The 20202-nt window shown below is 44.4% G+C and overlaps 2 protein-coding genes across 3 annotated transcripts in view; one reads left to right on the forward strand and one right to left on the reverse strand.

The window, feature by feature from the left end:
* The window catches only part of GALNT11 (polypeptide N-acetylgalactosaminyltransferase 11), a 49004-nt gene extending 36761 nt beyond the window's left edge, over window positions 1-12243 (forward strand). For both annotated transcript variants that reach the window (XM_005150033.3, XM_031049866.2), the window contains exons 10-12: window positions 860-964; window positions 9591-9728; window positions 11481-12243. In XM_005150033.3, the coding sequence (XP_005150090.2) occupies window positions 860-964; window positions 9591-9728; window positions 11481-11612 (375 nt within the window). In that variant the 3' untranslated portion in view covers window positions 11613-12243. The remainder of the gene's footprint in view (window positions 1-859; window positions 965-9590; window positions 9729-11480) is intronic.
* Window positions 12244-14823: 2580 nt separating this feature from the next.
* KMT2C (lysine methyltransferase 2C) overlaps window positions 14824-20202 on the reverse strand; it is a 192100-nt gene continuing 186721 nt past the window's right edge. Inside the window, exons 53-58 of the mRNA XM_031049774.2 lie at window positions 20044-20186; window positions 19611-19779; window positions 18273-18389; window positions 17639-17712; window positions 17165-17273; window positions 14824-16910 (exon numbers count right to left, since the gene is read on the reverse strand). Coding sequence (XP_030905634.2) covers window positions 16818-16910; window positions 17165-17273; window positions 17639-17712; window positions 18273-18389; window positions 19611-19779; window positions 20044-20186 — 705 coding nt within the window. The 3' untranslated portion in view covers window positions 14824-16817. The remainder of the gene's footprint in view (window positions 16911-17164; window positions 17274-17638; window positions 17713-18272; window positions 18390-19610; window positions 19780-20043; window positions 20187-20202) is intronic.

Below are 20202 nucleotides of genomic sequence, written 5' to 3' on the forward strand. Positions count from 1 at the left end.
GAGGAAATGTTTCTTAGAAGCTTTTGTATAATTTGTTTCAGATGTGTGTATGGAATAGAAGAAACATGGTGCACTTGAGGAGGTGGCTGGTGTGCCTTGGGACAGCTATTTCCAGAAATGGGGTTTAGTGAAGAATATTGTTCAGTATTTGTACTCTCAGACTTATATAACAGCATGTGGTGGAGCAGTTCTTTCTTTTCATTACGGGAAGCGTCTTTTGGTTTCTAGAAATCAGTAGAATCAGTTGAAACGCCAAGACAGCTATGTCTGTCTTCATAATAAAATGTGGCTAGCTAATTAATCAGCCTGGTCTTGAGTTCAGCACAGCAAATTGATTTTTCCTTTATATTCGGTTCCATATTGGAATTAATTATTTTGAATGTGGATGCCAGATTTGGGGCTCTGCCATCTCCCACACATGCGCACACCCATTGACTGTCAAATGCACTCTCATGCACTTTGTAGTTTGTATGTAAGTAATTCCTTCTCCTTTCTCAGAGAGGTGGTAGTGTTTCATGAAGAGAGGCCTTAGGAGGAGACTTCTATTTAAACTAAACTGTAGTAAAATGCAGCTTATACAGTACAGTTGATATTCCTCAGCTAATGAGTATTTGATTCCTGTGACTTTCATGGAAAGTGAAGAGGGGAAAGATGTTTCTCAAGAGTGTGGTCAGCATGTGCTGAGCACTTGTACCATAGAGAGAGAAATCTTGATGTAATTGTGAGCTGGTTTTGGGTTTTGATGGGGATTTTTTGTGAGCACAGTAAGTTCCAGGGCTTCCAAAACATTACCATATGTTCCTTTTGATATGTGACATTATTTGTTTACTGCATCCATCAAACTGTTTTCCTTTCATAGCTGTATCACCTTCAAACCAACAAATGCCTGGTCGCGCAGGGCCACCCAAGTCAGAAAGGAGGCCTGGTAGTGGTTCGGGAATGCGACTACAGCGATCAAAACCAGGTATGAGATTCCTAATTGTACGGAATAGTGATTCACATCTTAAAAATCGCTAATATGTTTTCCTGTTGACAAAATGCCTTAGTACATCTTATCAGCAAGCAGACTAGTGTCAGAGTATCATTCAGATGGCAAAGCTGGCTGAGGAGACTATGGAGCTTACTGCTCTGTACCCTACTAAGGCCAAGTGCTGGATATTATTATCTCCTTATAGCATGAATCTCAGTATGTGGCTGAGACTGTCCTTAAGGGGCTTCTGACAGGATCATAATCCACTGATTAACACTTCAAAATTTGTAGAAACTCCTTCAGTCAGTTCCTCACACTGGGGTTCAAGGCAGCCTTTTCCTGGCTTGCTGTTCTTTGTGTGTTGTACAACCAGTCCTCTGCTGCTGGAGTGGCTGTAGTTTGGGGTGAATGAATGGTTTGTTATCATCGTTAAATAGAAGGAAATCTAAGGAATTTAGAAAATTCTTTGGCTTCTGGTGAATTGCTGATCTGAGGATTAATTGGGAATGGATGTGAAAATTCTAATGAGAGTTTTTGTGTTACTACATAAAGCCTTTGGTATTTCACCTCTGTTCTTTCAGGCAACAGAAGTTTGGGAGTTGGATAAACAGCCTCCAGGGTAGAGAGACCTTCATCTAAAGCCATAATGACTTTAACCTAGATAAGAACTATATTAAGAATGTTATGATTTAGGAGCCTATGGGACCCAGGTTTAAAAACTGTATCGCATCTAAAGAGAAAAGTAATCAAAGACAAAATAAATGGAGTATAGGATATAATGCAGCATAGCTTTACCAAAGGTGGGTTGTGCTAGACTAATTGGGTACTTCTTGAAATGGGCAGTACTTTTCAGAGTATGGAGAGTGCAGCAGTAGAAGCAGGATGCTTTATGATAGTCCCAAACAAGAAGTTGTGTGCTTTGTCAACTCATGGGACTTTCTGCCTCCTATCAGTGGCCTCACCAGTTGAATGTGACAGAAGGAGATGGCATGAGGAGTGTTAGTCAGTGTCTGGGTAAGTGTGACTGGCACTAGACACATGGTCTCCAATTGTCACTTAAGCAGGATGAAGCAATACATCGCTGTGCTTTACCTCTGGAATACTGAGTAATCATTGTTATGACCATATTATAGGTCCTTGTGTTAAGGGTGGATGAATTTAAGATGTGACAGGAATAAATTTTCTTATGTGATCTCTTCCATTAGCTGTAAGAAAGACAGCAAGTCTTGTAAATGTACAGACTGTGTAAATGTAATAATAACTGATTGGCACCAGTGACTGTACATTTGCAGTGCCAAAGGTGCTGTGCTGCTTTCTGAGCCATTCGGTCTGTGAGTGAGAGAGCAAAAATGACTGCCTGTGGATGATGTCCGCAGTAAGAACAGATGGGCCCTCACAGTTACTGTTTTCCTCCTCTTTCCTGCCATATTTTACTAGTGAACTGCACATGGCTGGAGGAGAAAGTCTGTTGTTTTTCCTTATCAAAACCTTTTTCTGGTTTCTTCCTCCTGGAAACAGAAACTTCAGTTAGCCTTTTGGTATTGGGAAAGACAAGTTAGTGCTCTGATTGTTGATCTTTGCTTCTTTATGCATGACTCTAGTTTATTAGTGATAAATTAAGCAATTAGTTCTCATAAAAAACCAACCTGGCTGTACTATCTTCTTTCTCCAACCAAGTATGTTCTCCAACACAATGGTTTTCTGTCACTAGACTTACTTTGTTCTCCTAATAAATCCCAAGAGTACATTCAGCCAGCTTGCTTTCATATCCTCTTGAACAGTCTTGCTATAGTTACATGGGAACAATGTAGAGAAAGACAACACTTATTTAACAGCTTCAGTTTATAAAAATAACAAGAAACTTTCTGAGTATTGAAGGCTTTTATCTGTTGTTTGTGGTAACACTCAACCCATCGGCGTTTTCAGCTGATTTTTGCTCTAGAACCATCTGTTTTCTGCCTTTGTCCTAATAAGAAAGCTTGTGTTGGGTCTGGTGAAATGCAAGCCACCTAACTATCCCATTCTCTTATGGCCACTGGCATCAAGTTAAGTGTGTGTTGCTTAATACACAGCATGGAGTGTTTCTCTGGAAGATGACAATCTGTACTTTGTGAGCAGTATTTTTGTGACTGTTTAATGTTTTTTTGCTGAGCCAAAGATGGCATTTCTGTAGAATTTTGCCTTTTCAGGAGCATGTGGTTGTATTTTGACCTCCTGTAAGCTTTTGGCATCCTGTGGCAGCTTTCTGTGAAAACAGTTTGTTACTTGGGCCTGATTTCATTTGATGCCAGTGAATTTCTCTTGAGGTACATGAGTAAGTTGTCACTGCTTGTCTCTTTCCAAGCTGCTTTTGCTCTGGAATAGGTAACACCCTCCCTTGAAAAATACATATTGAAGGAGCAAGGTGCAGTCTACCTTGGAAAACTGGGAAGACAAAATGGGGCTGCCTTAAAACTCATTGACTGCAGTTCTTTTGGTTGGAAAATAATCTTCTGCACAATCTCTTAGCTGGAAAATAACCCTTTGTGCAATATAGCTGGTGCATGCATGTGAGAGCTGATGCTGAGAGGTGGGTGTGTGAGGAAACCAGGCTCACTGAAGTCATGCGATTGGCCTCACAAGCAAATCTCTTTTGCCTTTAGTTAATGTTTGCTGTGTTTTCTGTAGCCTCATGGCTGCTAAGAGATTTCAGATTCTCACTTGGTTTAAAACAAGTAACAGCTGTTATATAACTGTGTTGCATCACCATTATGGGTAACGCTTTCAGCTGAAGTTGACTTAGATGATCATAGTTACGTAAAGCTAAAAATTACCAAAGTGCATCAAACTATCCTGTTTTATAGGACTTGACATGACAGTGATATTCACTTTGTCTTTTTGTTACAGGAATTGGGGAATTAGTGATTAGGGAAATGGTTCTCACAAAGGTAATGCATCTAGAAAATACATTTTAAAATGTGCAACCTTAAATTAGGATGAAAACCAGGACAGTTTTTTGTGAGAAATAACCTGGGGCTAATAGTGGTGACTGAACACATTTAGGGATAGGTGATGAATATTTTGTAGTTAGGAATAACACAAGTAGAGGAGGTGACAGGGTCTTATAGAATGAAGGTCAATGCAGAGACATCTAACATAACTCAAGAAGGAGAAAAAATGATTGTGAATTTTGCAAGCAGAAGACTAACATGGAATGAGAAGCTTTGTAGTCGGAAGAGTGGTCATGTGAAGGAACAGCCGCTATTGCCGAAGGAAACACTCCCCTGAACTTCAGTCCTGTGTCTGACCTCTTTCTGGAAACCAAACTGAGACTGTGCACAACTTAGTGCGTGTGAGAAAAGCTTTGGTGTTGAAGGATGATTGAAAATACTTAAGCATATTGAAGGATCATCATGAAAGACTGGAGATGTCTGAAAAGTGGAAGTAACAAGCTATGGTGTAGCTTCTACCCAAAGCCATCGTGCCGAGGTTAATCAAGTGGTGCTTAGGAGACAAGGGTTCTGAAACAGGCTTTGGGCTAGATACTCCCCTAAAGGAGGAGGAGGAAAAGTAGTTACCGACAGGCTTGGAAGAGGAGCATTAAAGAGCACTAAAAAGGAAGGTTTCAGAGTGAAGCACAGTGGTGAACACAGGACTAACTAGTGGGAGTGTTTGTGATCTAACAGCTAAAAAAAGATTGGGTTTGTCATGTAGCTAGTGCGTGCCTGCCTTCTCCCTGATCTGAATGTTAAAGCCAAGTTCCTTGTCCAAAACATTTCTTCAAGTCCACTAAATAACGTGTTTTTTTTCAACTGTTTGTTTTCAAATACACTAGGTTGACCCTTAAACTTTACTTTCTGTGTTGTTATAACCTCTCCTCTGTGTGTGTATTTCTATTCAGTCGTATAACCTTTCTCTTACTTAGCAATATACTGAGTTTTAAAATTGTGACTTGCCATTCCAGCTGGGGATGGTACTGAAGGGTCTAAGCAAGGGCATCTGTGCTCTGGGCCTTTAAGAGATAACTGATTTGAACAGGGAATTGCAGAAAAGCTCTGCTAACGTTCTTTCAGCACTTCATAAACGTAAGAGTATGTGCTTCACAGACTGTTCAAGAGTCACTCTGGAAGGACGTGCTCACACACACAGTTCTTCTACAAGATATTCCTCCCCAGACCTCTAGATCATGCTTGTTAGTTTGCTTTTCTGATACAACTCATGGCTACAGTGAGTGTGAAGACATCCAAGTAAGTCTGCTTGTTGCTTTTCCATGAACTACTGAAGGAGCACAATCCTTCGGTCCCTCTAATGATTATGAAACATCATCAACACACAAAACTGACACAGAAGCATGTATCTGCTTTGCAACAACCTTCAGGAGGACATTGGGTTTTCAGGGTAGCAATGGCTTAAAATGATGATTACAGACCACCAAACTTCGTGGTTTCTCATGATTTTCACAAGTCACTTGGTGCTTTGATGTCATCATTATCCATAATAACAAGAGCTGAAGTATATACAAATAGTTGGGATGATGCAAATTGCTAGGCATGTCTATTCCACAGTGCTGAGGCAGCTTTTTTGTGCTCTGAAGCTGAATTTTTCTCTTTTAGAAACTGCCTGACAGAACAATACAGTTGTGCCAACCCAAGCAACAGATTGTAACTGATGAAAGTACTGGAATGCTTCTCCTGTCGGCATGGTTCACAGCAGGGATTTTCTCTCACACAAAGGGCTGTTTCAGTAGTAGTTACTGTCTTGTATTTACCGAGAATTTGCAGTGCATTCCTCTAGTGCTAATGTAATTTGCAGACCAAATGGGGGTGTATATCCACAGAGCTTTGCCAGTTGGCCAGCCATGCCTTTTGCTACACTCCACTGCACTCTGAAAGCCAAAGGGCAGGCTGATGCTTCCTGCTTTATTTCATAGAATTTGAAATGTTTATTGTGTAGGAACAGTGAGCTTCCCTTTCCTGCCTACTACAGAGTCTTTGATTTACTGTTTTTCCCTTGGTTGGGTGATAGGTTTTGTTTTAACACAGCTGTCTGTTTTGACAGTGGACTCAATTCTTTTATGGGTACTTCCATTTTTCCAGAGGAAATGATGATGTGCGCCATCCTTCTAGATGATGAGGCACCATCTGAGCCCTTTCCTCACTTGAAGTTCCTCTGAAGTGCTTCAGCTAGCTGTTACCTGTTTACATTTAACCAATCTCACTGTAGCAATAATATCAAGTTTCACCAGGAAAAAAAGAAGTTCAGTAACACAGCCCCATATCTCTTTGTGAGAGAAAACAATCCTGGGGGTCACTGGGATATATTGGTTTATGGAGGGAGTGAAGAGCATGCCTCCTTTATCAACAGTGGCAACCTGAAACCAGTCGGGAAATCTAAATGTTGGTAAAAGGAGAGAGTAAAAACCTCCCCTGCCCAGTCTTTGGGAATGTCACACTGCTGTCCTGCAAGGAGTTGAGCTGTAGTCCTCACTGAAACTCCTCATTAACTGTATATGAGGAGAAACTGTTCCTACCTGCTTGTCTGTATGTAGATGAGATTTAATGAAGTCATCAGTCAGTCCCGCTGAAGGCCGGGTGGTTTGTCTGTGTCCTGTTGGAGTGAAGGATAATCCTGAAGGTACTGGAAGCCCTAGGAAACCTCAGTCTTCAATCTGTAAATAGTCTGAACTGCGTTTTGAAGGTCCTGAATTAAAAATCCAGTTCGTCCAAAGATCTACCTGCATGAAAAAATGCTTATACTGACAGAGTTTGTACTTTGGTTCTCTTCCTGTTTATTTTTTGCCATGAAACCTGCTCCAGCACATGTTATGTATCTGAGGTGACTGGAAGGACACCTGCGCTGGCTTTGTTCTAGCAATAAGAATGCTGACCCCAGATCTGTGGGTCCCATTTCTGCTGTGGGGAAACTTGAACCAGTTACTGTGGCCTGGGTGACTTATGCACAAGCAGGACCTCTGTGCCCCTTGTGACCAGTGGTGATGGCAGTGACCCTGATGGGTGGGAGGCTTGGGCAGGCATCTGAGCACTACCACAGCTGAAATGCTTTGCTTGGGGGAAGATCTCTAAGTGCTCTGGGGACATGTAGGACCTTGGCAGGGCCACTGCACTCTGATACTGAAGGGGTCCTTTGGCACCTTTCCACCACCAGCAGGGTAAGGTTTCCTTTTATCCTGCTGCCTGTGTTGGCAGGCAGGGAGAAGAGAGCTGCTAGAAGGAGGCCAATCCTACAGCATTCACCAAATTAAATCATTAATTTAACCCCAAACTTCATCAGTTTCATTATGGAGAGAGGTTTTTCCATAACATCTGCCATTTAGGTTATTTGGAAACAGAAACGATTCCTTGTATTCTAATTGCATCCCAGTGTTTTTCCTTGGCTCCAGGGAAAATAGTGATTTTCCTTATGCCTGTAGAGCAGATCAGTCATTACCATGCATCTGTGGGGGACAGCAGTTAAAGGTGCCAGTTTTCTGTGTGGTGGGAGCTGGGCATAATTCCATTTATAGAAAGTGAAATGTGACAGGGATGCTCTCCTGGGTGTTAGGAAGTGGATGCAGAATGAAAATATCTGCACCTTATCTCTTACCTTTTTGTTTTAAATACAATTAATATTTAAAATGACATTTATTGTAGAACACACATAGGAGGATAAAATAAGACATCCATCAGAACTGACATACAAGTCCTAGTCAGGCACCTTCTTCATTACGGACTTTTGATAGTGTATTGGCTGCCAGGAAATGTTGCCTTCCTATACACTGGGCTGTTACATTGCCAAGGGCAATGACAAGAGCTCAGCATCATCCTTCCACTCTTCAGCAGCAAAGCACTCAGTAAATTTTGGAGTATGCAAAGGCTTGCAGTAATATAACAAAATGCCCCATGGGGTAGCTTTGCTTTCCTTGCGCTTGAATATGTTAATATCTGCAACTCCATATTGATACTCTAATCTGGATTTAGAGCCTTGATGTGTCTAAATTTGGGCCTCTTTTACCCCTTTACATTGTTTTCTACACCAAACACATCATTAATTTGACCTTAATTTTGGCCGTCTGGTAGAAGTCTTTCTGCAGAAGTATCACACTGGATTTAACCAGTGTTCTGTGTTGCCATTCCTGAGCTATTGATTAAAGGTCTGCTCCTTGTGTCACTGCAGCCTTCAGTTCTTACCAGTTTCATCTGTTGTTTGGGGGTTTGGCTCTGTCATTCTTCATTTAATAATAATAATAAAAGTTCTGGGCAGTCTTGTTTCTCCATTCCCTCCTCCTCTTCACTCTTGCCATGCTTGCTTTCTCATGACAGGGTTTAAACAGAAAAAGCTGGAAGGCACAACAATGCCTGAGGTTAGGGCAGATTTCAGTGTGATACCTGCACTTCCTCAGAGGAGGCCTTCACTGTGTTAGGACAGTCACTGTCCTAATGAGCTGTATGCTTTTCAGTTGTGCTGTCCAGCTGAGGCAATGTCCTGAACCACAGCTCCCTCCAGAAGGCTGGGCTTAGGTTCATCAGATGAAGTGTAATAAAAATCAGAACTTGGTTTATTTGCTTCACTTTTCTGCCTGGAATTTGATATCATACACTCTCAGTGTGAAACTGGTGCTGATTTGGTGAGGGTTGACCATTACGGAGTGGGCATAGCTACTGTAGCTCTGAGCTGTGTGAGATCATAACAGGCCTGCAAGAAGATTTCACCAGAACAACAGAGCATGCCTGTGGGTACAGGTACCTCTGGTACAGTTTATGAGGGGCTCAATTCCCTCTTATTCCCAGGGCAGGCAGTTGGGGGAAGGGAGTTGATGCTGGCAGGTGAGGCCGATGAGCAGGGATGCTCTTGGTGCACACCATCCTAGTGCTGGGTCTGGGAATGGCAGCAGTGAGAGCACTTGCTCGACATCCAGGTGCTGTGTGAATGCAGGCTCCCCCATGGCATTCAGTTATTTGGTGTTTAGCCAGCTGGTGTCAGTGCTGTCCCTGCACTGCAGTTACAGTTTTGAATGCTTTATTCTCCATTTCCTTTCTGCTGTGTAATCCATGGTATCTGGGGTGCACACACTGAGGTTCTGTGCTTCTCTGCTCTCTTGCATTGGGATCAGAATCTTCTGCTGGTTACAAGACCTCCAGGTCCTCCACCTCACTGATCTTGGCCCAGGTCTTTGCAGGGCTGAGGGCACTGAGGGAGGGGCAGCAGCTCCTGCAGTCAGACCAGGCTGATGGTCCAGCTTCCCTGAGCCTCCAGCTGTGCCAGATGTGCTTTGCTCCGAAGCAAGGTTTGGGCAGCCAGCTGAGAGCCGACCAGCTGACTGCTTCTGTCCCATTATCCTGTTTAGCCGTCTGGACAAGAGGAACACTTGGGGGTGGCTGCAGTTTAACAATGGCTGTTACAGGGCAGAACCACAGTTGGTCCTTTTAGTGTCTATGCATGGGGTAGCGCTGTGTGACGCTGGGAAGGCAATAGAGCACTGCAGCTGCATTTCAGTTGCTTGAAAAGAGGCAGTGGGTATTGAGTACTGCAAGGCACATCTCTAATGTGCAGATGTTAAAACACCTCCTCTGTAGCTGAACAAAAGGTGCAAGGCACCTGCCCAGAAACATGGGCATAAATGTATTTCTCTTTCCTCTTTCAGGTCTGGATTTACAATGAGGATCATGAGCTGATCTTAAATAATCTCCTTTGCTTGGATGTTTCGGAAACTCGCTCATCCGATCCACCTCGTCTCATGAAATGCCATGGGTCCGGTGGCTCGCAGCAGTGGACATTCGGGGTAAGTGGAGTATGGCTGGCATAGAGCACACTGCTTGTAAGTGATCATGGAATCACAAAATCATTTAGATTAGAAAAGACCTTTTAGATCATTGAGTCCAACCATTAACCCAGCACTGCTAAGTCCACCATTAAACCATGTCTCTGAGTGCCACATGTATACATCTTTTAAATGGTGACTCAGCTCCTTCCCTGGGCAGCCTGTTCCAGTGCTTGACAGCCCTTTCAGTGAAGAAATTTTTCCTAATATCCAACCTAAATTTCCCCTGGTGCAGCTTGAGGCTATTTCCTCTTGTCCTGTTACTTGTTACTTGGGAGAAGAGACCCTCCACCTCCTTGCTCCATCCTCCTTTCAGGTAGTTGCAGAGAGCGATCCCCTAAGCCTCCCTTTCTCCAGGCCAGTTCCCTCAGCTGCTCCTCATCAGAGTTGTTCTCCAGGCCCTTCATGACAATAGCACTAACAGGACTAACAGCAGGTTTGAGTTTAATTATGACTAAATCTCAGATGTACCAAGTCAATTGTACTGTACTAGGCCCAGCCCACAGTCTAAGCAGCCTGTACCAAAGCTGCATGGGTCGGGGCGGCTGCATTTCCTAATAAGACTGCTGAGCTCTGGGTCGTGCAGCCCCTTTGCAACTCGGGAATGTGTCTGCAGCTCCATTTAGCCTTTTTTCTGCTCGTCACAGCCACCCACTGTGGCTCACAGGGATGTGCCAGGGGCACCAAAATCCACCCCATAGCTCTTTGTTGTGTCGTGTTTGCAGGACTGGGGGACAGGAGGGTCCTTGTGGTGATTTCTGCTTCGTGCTGGAAGAAGCACAGGGCAGAGCGGAGGATTGAGAGAGGAGGTTTCTTGCATTTGCTTCTGCCCTGTAATTACATCTTATTAGTTTAATCATTTAGAGCTGGTGCTGCGTATGCATGAAATTTGGCTCCTGGGTTTACCTGAGAAGTTGTTCCCCCATGCCCTAAGCATAGCAGTGAGTGTAGTACAGACATTGCTGAACAAAGAGAAGGGCACTGCCCAAACTGCCTGTCACACTTCCAGGCCAGCTCTGCATAAACTGTCTTGGGTTCATACCTTGCTGCTCGTTGGTGGCATGAGTTCCTGTGTGGAGTCAAATAAGGAAAGATGTTGCAGTCCAGGATGGTTTGGACATAGAGAGGCAGGTATTGCATGAGTTCAGGGTTGTGGGTGTCTGATGCTTGCCCCAGCAGTGCCACAGCTACAAATGGTGGTGGCAGTGGTGAGCTGAAAGAGTCTGCTGCTGGTGAGAGATTACTCAGGGTGCGTCCACTTGAGTTAGCAGACAAGACTGGCTATTGAAATTCAATGCAGGTAACTGTTAGGTGATGCCTGTCATGGTGGTGTGTGACTCCTTGGCAGAGAAAGGCCAGCTGTGCACTGCCAGTTACAGCACAGGACCCAGAGTTAGAGGTGTTCTGGAGTGCTGTGATATCCTTGCTATGTTCTCCTTCTTCCATTGGACATCTGCTTGTGTCTGTAAGTACTGACGTTAACCTGCATGCAACTCTCTCATGTATCAGCTTCCTCCATGCAGGAGAGCAGGAGGTTGCTGCCCGTGGGCACTGCTGGCGTGGTTATGGGGTAAGTTAGGGAGGCTGCAGAAAGGCTCATCAGTCAGGAAGGAGCACTCCCTCCCACTAGGCGTCCCTTTCAGCTTCAGTTCAATGATGAGTAGAACAGAAGTTTTAATAACTAAATCCCATCTGTCTGTCTGTCTCCTCTAGAAAAACAACCGCCTCTACCAGGTCTCCGTGGGGCAGTGCATGAAGGTGGTGGATCCACTTAGCCACAAAGGGTACGTGACTATGGCCATCTGTGACGGGTCCCTTCCGCAGCAGTGGCACTTTGAGAGCTGAGGCAGCGAGGATGTGGTTGGGAAGCGTTAAGCCAAGACACTGGTTCCCCTTCAGCAGTGATGCTCAGCCATTCTGGAGGGCTTTGTGAGGAGGAGCTGCACCCGGCACAGCCACTGTGGTGGCACCATAGGAACACTCTGCTGCGAACAGTGCTGTGCAGGAGAAGGTCTGGATGGTCCCTGGCAGTGGAGCAGCAGCAGAGCACCACGTAGAAGTGCAATTTATCAGCAATTCCTTGGATTATTGAACTGTTATTCAGTACGAGAAATTATTAGAGCAATGTCATTTAAATGGTGAGATTTTAGCTTTGTGGAGCTTTTAAATGCCAATGACAGAAAGGAGTATTTCATGTGCAGTATCTCATTAATTCACGGTTTTAGTATGGTTTTACTGGCCAAATTATTTTGCTTTGTCTGGAAAATATTTTTCTTCCCTTTCATCTTCTGATAATTGTCATTTGTAATATTTAAATTTAGTTCCTTTAATTTGCAGTTTTAGGACATTTCATGTAGCTCAAACCCGTCGCTGTCATCCGTCACCTCGTATTTAAAACAAAGTAACTATTGCAAAGTCTATTTTGATGACTCATGACAGTAGCTGCATTTAAAATAAAGCATCATTTTTTTATTAAGCTGTATGGCCTTACTCTCTGTAGCTCTTGGACCAGAAAGCACCGATTCAAGGGACTGATGTTTTCACTCTCTTTTCTTCTCAGCTGGTTCCTTCTCCCTCTCTCCCATCTCGGAAGCTTTGATGATGCTTTATCTCTTTGTTTTTCTTTCTCTCTGCTTCCCTGTTTCCTTTCCCCAGTTCATTTATTTCACTCCTTACCTTTGTTTGACTCCCTGCCTCAGCCCTGGATGCTCCTTCAGTGCCTGGAAGCTACTGCAGAAGGGAAGAGCTGTTCTTACCCAGCGTACTTTTTCCTAGCGACGTTGGCCTGGTTTATCCTGCCGGACTGAGCTGCCTTCTGCAGAAGCCATCTGGGTGTTCAGCCATTGCCAGCGCCACGACAGCCTCACCCTTTCACTTGAGCAGCAGAGGCACTTTCCAGCTGCACTGCTCCGGCATCCGGTTCCTGATGTTTTGGGCAGCATGAGGCGAGCGATCACAGAATCCCAAGGGTTGGAAGGGACTACAGAGCCACGTCTTCCTGCAGAGAGATGAGATTCTCTTGTGGCAGATGGTGCTTGGTCCTTCAGCTCCTGCCAGAGCTGTCACCCTGTGAGGAGAGCAGGGAGGAGCCGTCCCTCCTGCCACTACCCTGGCCCATCAATGCTGGAAGCAGGGAGGAACCAGGTAAGCTGAGTTAATAGTAAACCAGAGCAATAGGCTGAAGTGGAGGTTCCTCCACATAAAGCATTACAGTGGGAATAATTCAGTTAGACATCATTAAGTTCTTTCTTACTGCAAGTCTCTTAAACAACCCTGGCCCCTTCCAGCAGCTGTGCCTCAGCTGGGGCATGTGCTATGCCCTGCTGGGTCGCGGGGCCTTTGAAGGGGCACCCAAAGTCTTCAGGTGGGTTCCCAAATTGCTGTTGCAAGGCAGTGTGGGGCTGGAATGGACTTCCTGGGTGTTGGCTCACAGTGACCGTCTATTCAGCACTTCCAGGGCAGTGTAAAACCAGGTGGCACAGTGTGCTGGCAGCTCTGCAGCAGGGCTGTGCTTCCCATCCTTAACCAGTACCTGCTTCCTCAGGCTATGCCTGGAGTGGCTGCTCTGCCTGGAATCAGTCCCAGCCCTTGGTGGTGGTGAAAGGATAGGCTGCAGCTTCCTAAACACCTGATTAACCCTGGCTGCTTCTGCAAGTCAGTGTGAGACAGTCACTGGTGCTGGGAGGGCTGCTCCCAGCTGTGCCGGGCTCCCTGCAGGCTGTGACATGGGTTTTGGTTGTCAGACTCTTGGGCAGCAGCCTTGCTCTGCCTTGTTCAGCGTGCAAAGTCACCAGCCACACACGTCCTCCAGCAGGCAGAGCAGAAGCTTTGCCTTTGTTTATGGCCTGAGGCTGCTGCCATGCAGAATATTTGACTGGAACTTTTGCTCCTGGCCAGGGAAGTTGGAGGCTGGTGTGTCGGAGGTTGTCAAAATCGGCTCAGTGCATGTGGTCTTGAAGCATGCAGTAACAGACACAGAATTGGTGAACTTCTCAGCTGCAGATGAATAGATAATTACCCTCCTTCAGTCTTGCCTATGTAACACACCGTAACTGTTTGAAAATTGGCACTACCCATGTTTGTAGCACTGCAAATACTGCAGCCAGACTGGGGCTGGGCTGAGCCCTCCCAGCTGCTGCTGCTGTGCCCTGGGGTGCCAGTTTCCAGGAGCAGAGGGAGGTGATGATGGTGGTTTGGCTGATGAGAGTTTCTGCAGTGAGTGGGTTTTGGCCACAGCTGTATCAGCTCAGTGCTGCAGCTGCACAGCCAGGTCGTCACACACAGAATGTGCACACGAGAGGGTTATAAATCTGTTCTGTGGACACCCAGGCCCATGTCAGTTCCCTGCTCACAGCTGGGCCCTGCCTGGGCTGAGGTGGAAATTCAGTTTTCTTTTCATAGTTAAGTGACTGCTCACAGGTGACCCTCGGGAATTGGGCTGAATAGGAAACACAGAAGGGTAAGACCATAGAATCCCAGAATGATTTGGTTTGGAAGGGACCTTAAAGCTCATCTAGTTCCAACTCCCCTGCCATGGGCAGGGACACCTTCCACTAGAGCAGGTTGCTCAAAACCTCATCCAGCCTGGCCTTGAACACTGCCAGGGATTGGGGCAGCCACAGCTTCTCTGGGCAACCTGTGCAAGGCATCATCATCCTCACAGGAAGAATTTCTTCCTAATATCTAATCTAAATCTATGTCCTTTGTCAGTTTAAAGACATTGCCCTTGTCCAGTTTTAAAAAGTCTCTCTCCAGCTTTTTTGCAGGCTCCCCCCAGCTGTCAGCACTGTTTCCAGCTCCAGCCCAACCCACAGCTTGCATGAGCTATGGTGAAGAAAACCAACTCCCCGCCAGCCCAAACCAGCAGCAGCAGAACACCCCATTTACTCTTTTCTCCTGCATCTCTGGCCTATTTTCTGGGAAGAGCCTGAGCGCTGGGAATACCCAGGACGTGGCAGGAGAATTTGGGTTGTGCTACTGACGGGGACCGCAAGTGCTGAATGCACTGAAATCCTGCCAGAACTGGAGAAGAATAAAACCAGGAAGACGTACCTTATAGATGTAAAATATTTTTATTTGTAAATGCTGATCTTCTAAATCTGTTTCCACAAATTCCAAAACCCATAACACTCTGTATGCTTCAAAAAATTCTGTTGGTTTTTTTTGGGAGTTGTTTTTTCCTGTGGTTTTTTTTTGCCAACATTAGATACTATTATACAGAACAGAAAAAAAACTGTAGGACAAATACTGGTAGGATGTTGGAATATTGTACAAGAGAAGAAAAATATTCAAGAAACAATTTCATACAGCTATTTATCAAGAGAAAAATATATACAATTGATTTATTCTGTAAGATAAAAATACATCATGCCATATACATTACAAGGTCAGAACTGTATGACTGAATATACCAACAGTTTACAGTCCACTTTCATTGTGCACACACAGAAAAAAGAACTTCATTGTTTTTCTTTCTCTATTTATTCAGGCTGTGAAGTGTCAGTACCAGAATCTGAAGTACAAAATAAGAAGCTAACCTGGTTCCAAATGCTGATTAATTTCTACAAGCAAACACAAAACAATGTGTTTCATTTTTTTTTGTGTTTTTTCTTGTTTTTTTTGAAAGAAATGTAAACAAAAACCAATCCATACAAACACATCTTTTAAATTACAGTTTCCAAACCCCTATTGCCAGAGTCCTGCAGCTGCAAGCACGTTACATCGTGGGTTTTGTCCTCGTTTTCCTTTTAAGAAGGCTGTCGGCGGATCGGAGTTAAGCTCCGACTACATGATTCTAAGCCGTTCCCATGATTTAAGGTAGGCTGAACAGTCCCCCCTGATCTTGACTACTTTTGCTGAAGGAAAAAAAAAAACCAACGTCCAGCCTCTCTTTTGGGTGGTTTTAGCAGTTATTCACAGTTATCACAAATTGTAAGCACAAAAAAACCTGACTTAAGAAATAGGGATGCAACAATATAATACAAATAAAATTAATCTAAAGTCCCCAACCATCTACAAAAGCCCCGGGTTTACTGTACACACGCCCTTAGCAGGCTTTAAGGTCGACTTAAAAAAAGGTCTCCTAAGACCCCAGCTGAGACCGCTTGAAACATAAAAACCCCTCTCGCTTTAAACGGAGATTTTGGTTATCCCGTTGCGCGCCTCCGGGAGATCATATTGTAACATCCCTATTGACGGCGTGTTATCAGCACCCAACTGCCGCAGCGTCTGGTAGCATTTGGTCAAGAACTAGGTTTTATAATGTATTTTTTTCTTTTTTTTTTGTCTTTTTCTTCCCAAACTATTTACAGGTGTGTACAAAGGAACAACGTAACAGGGTGTGTTAGTTCTGCAGGTAACAGCAGCAGCTTGGCTTTCTTCTAACTTTCTTTTTAAAAATAGCTTCATTCACTTATTCAATAATAAATACAAAAAGGTTCTCTTATTTTACAGAAATCAAAAACTACAATAAACTGACTCATGGAATCAAGTATTTAAATGTATTTTAGTGCAAGTTATTTTTTTCCCTTAGCTCTATCCCTAAGGAAGTCGTTTCAGTACATTCCTTGTTCAGTGGTGTCTACTTTTATTTAAAATTTTTCTTTAATCAGAGGGCCTGCCCCTTTATCAAATAAGGCTGTGGCCAGCACTTTGGACTTCTCCCTTTCGCTGGTGATTTCAGTCTTACATTCATAGATGCCCACCTGCAGTCCCGCAGGTCAGCCCTCGGTTCTTTGCCCAAGTTCATCAGTTTCTCCTTAGTGAGCTCAAAAACAAAAGTGCTGGACCATTCTGTTAACTCAGTCTCACCTCCCCGTGGCTGGAAAGTTGGCTTCGCGTTTTGCCGGCTGCTTCTGGGTGCTTGCTGGGTGGTTGGGCTCTTTTTCCTTGTTAAGCACACGAGTAGAAAGCTGTACTTCCAGAAGTGATTTTTTCTTTTGTTTTTTCTTTTCCCCTTCAAAAAGGCAACAATTTTCCGTCGACAAAATCAAACTGCGAATCACTTCTTCCTAGGGACAAGCAGCCCTCAAAGACAGCAAGGAATGCATTCTAGTTCATCCACTTTCGGCAGTTTACAGCTCCACAGTGACATGGAATCTTGTGCTGGTCATCTTCAAAATCAAACTTGTAGTCATAGCAAAGCTGGAAGCAGAGGGAGAGAAGAATGGTTATGGAATGCCCAAGATCTATCCCAGCTTGCATGGTACCTCCAACTTGAACACCAAAATACTGCTGAGGCAAGACTGGAAAGGGAAAAGGGCAAAGGGCAAAGAGGGGAACACCACTCTCCCACCCCAGCACAAACAAGCAGGGCTATTCACCTGTAGCAATCACACAGTATCTAGAGAGCAATGCAAGTAGCAAGAGGTGAGTAAAACCTAATGAGACTGCCCTACCTCCTCCCCCTTCTGGATTCTCCTGCTGGAGCTGATGATAATTTTGTGTCCTCTCTCAAAAGTCACCACCTCGGCCACGCAGTTCGGTGCACACGAATGGTTGATGTACCTGTGCAAACAGTTGAAAGAAGAGTAATGTATCTCCTTTGGCAAATCTAAACTAATCCTCAGGATGACCTTAGCTAGCTTCAGGGTGCACTGACTGTCCTAATATATTACTCTCTACTTCATTCTGCACCTAGAAAATGTCAGAACAATGAAGCATTAAAAAGAAAATACTCAATTTCTTCTTCATCACTGCCATGAGCCATAATCAAATCAAAAAGCTAATGATGCCAGTGGAACTGAATGTACCAGCTCAGAGAATAAAAACCACTGAGAGAACCATAAGTGTGAGTCCCTCACACCCAGCCCCAGCCCAGGGAATGCAGATCACCCCCCCAAGCAGGGTCAGATCTCCTCAGAGGCACCCACCTTGCGGGACCGCCTGTCAGGGTCGCGTCGATGACATGGTCATTGTCAATGCGGAACATGTACACGCCACGGTTCTGGAAAACAGGGTGGGAAAAAACACTCTTAATTTAAAATTAAAGTTTTCACTTAATTCCCAGTGATTAAACAGAAGCAGCAGCGTGGGTCAGCTCCTGTGTCCCCCTGTGTTCAGGATCAGACTCTGCCACTGGCTCCTGAGAGGAGAAAGAGCCACACACTGCCCTTCCCCTCACTGGGATGTGAGGGACGGGAACACACATAAATCTCATTTCCCTAGCAGCTCCTGTACTGCCTTTCCCTTGGGATCTTAAAGTGCTTCACAACTGTGCACTGTTACAATACCACAGAGTTACAAAGGAAGTTGCTTTCGCTTTAAAGAAGTTTGCTGTCTTCCAGGACATTGCCTGACTGCTCAGGGCACTGTGAGTGCTATCTAACACTTAAATACTCTGATCTGCTAAGAAACACTGTAGACTAGTTATATTTCTAGCCTATTGCATTTATAGCACAGCAGAAAACAAATGAAAGGGCCTGAATTCAAACAGCAGAACAGCATTTGTTGTGTTGTACATACGTCTGAAAGCGGAAAGGAACAGTGACCAAGCAGCAGCCATACCTGAGATTCATAAAGCTTCTCCTTCCTGTTTGCTACCTCGTTCCGTATGATAGTTCCGATATATTCAATGACCATAGTGTGCTTTTCAATGTCTCTAGCAGCATATAAGCCCAGGCCCTGCAAAAAATACATCAGGATTTACAAATTCTCTATTGACATTTACACTGCATTCCTCATTGCCCCACAACTGTTCCTGCAGAGTATCCTATGAAAACTGAGCTACCCAGGAGGAGTGCAGCAGCATACATGGTGTATGTGATTGCTGAGACTCAGGACCCAGCTCCATGTTACACTGTTAGGATGCAAGAAAACGTACTTGGCTTTTGTCTAGGTGAGGAACCTTCTTTTGCACCTCTGGCACCTGGCTGTGTAAAGATTAGGAATTCATTGAAAAACCAAGTGGGCCTTAATAGAGCAGAGAGATCTAATAGGAACGCAGCAGCACAATTAAATCCAACCTAAAATAAACAGTAACTCTATTCATACACAGTGAGATCAATTACAAAGCTTTTGCCAAACAGTCTGTGGAGCAAAGCACCACCAGAATGACATGAAACAACAAATTTCTTAGTATTATGAATGCAAACAAGCACTGAACTCCTCCTGCTGGCCTCGCACCACTTTACTCAGCTTGCTCTGAGTGTGTCAAGCTCCCAGTTGTGTGGGGGTTTTTATTATGTTTTACTACATTTTTGAGAAATATGCCTCCCAAAACTTGAAAGGAACTTGAAGACAGGCTGAAAGAGCTGGGGTTGTTCAGCCTCAAGAAGAGAAGGCTCTGGAGAAACCTTAGAGCAGCTTCCAGTGCCTAAACGGGCCAACAAGATACCTGCAGAGGGGTTTTTTACAAGGGTATGTACGGCTCTGGACTGAAAGGGGGTAGATTTAGATCAGGTATTACAAAGAAATTCTTCCCTGTGAGGGCAGTGAGGCCCTGGCACAGGTTGCCCGGAGAAGCTAAGGCTCCTCCATCCCTGGCAGTGTGTTCAAGGCCAGGTTGGAGGTGGCTTTGGGCAACCTGGTACAGGGGAAGGGGGTTTGGAACTGGATGAGCTTAAAAGTCCCTTCCAAACCAAGCCATTCTGTGATTTTATAACAAATTTTTAAGATGTTCACAATAATCACAAAAAAACTTCCTGAAGATAAATCTACGGAAGTGATTTGCCACATAAAAAATCGCTGATTTGGGGATAAGACTTAAAGATTTTCCTAATATATTTCCATTATTTAATATAAATTTCATATAAATGTTTATCTATAGATTGAAATAGGAAAAAAAAAGAAAATAGATATGAATTAAAAATACTTATTTTAATACACATCTGAAACAGAACTGACCTGAATGCGAGAGCGAGCCAGATACACATTGGACTTCCATTCCGTTTTCATTTTGCGGTACTGAGAGGACTTGGAATGGACAAACTGCTTACTGTAAGGCGCGTTCAGCTCTCCCGTGACTGTGCTCTGAAAGGACTTTGATGTGCTGGTGCTGTTCAAGGTGTGAGGCCTGGAGGAGTTGGGCATGTAATGGGAAAGAATACAAGAAAAACTGAAGATACCTCTGAAAAGAGCCACAAGCCCCATCAAAAATTCTTTTAGACATACAGACACTTAAAGCCAGCTAGCGTAGACGACAAAGCAATTCCTCAGATTTGGGCATGCACATACACAGCCAAGGACGACAGGGTTTGTAAGCAGCAGACGAAAGCACAAATAACCCTAAGCAGCCTATAAACCCTGGGCTGTACTATGTGAAATTAAAACAAAATACCTTAACACAAACCTCTTGACATGGGTACTCATTTTAGGCTCGGCACGGGCACAGCCCGTGGGGTTGATAGCAAGAGGAAGTTCCATTAAGGGGTTTCGGCCATAGCGGAAAGTGTAGTTCTCACAGGCCTCAACCCCTGGCAGCTGCAAAAAAACAGAC

This window comes from Melopsittacus undulatus, chromosome 1 (assembly GCF_012275295.1).
Source record: "Melopsittacus undulatus isolate bMelUnd1 chromosome 1, bMelUnd1.mat.Z, whole genome shotgun sequence".
NCBI lineage: Eukaryota > Metazoa > Chordata > Aves > Psittaciformes > Psittaculidae > Melopsittacus > Melopsittacus undulatus.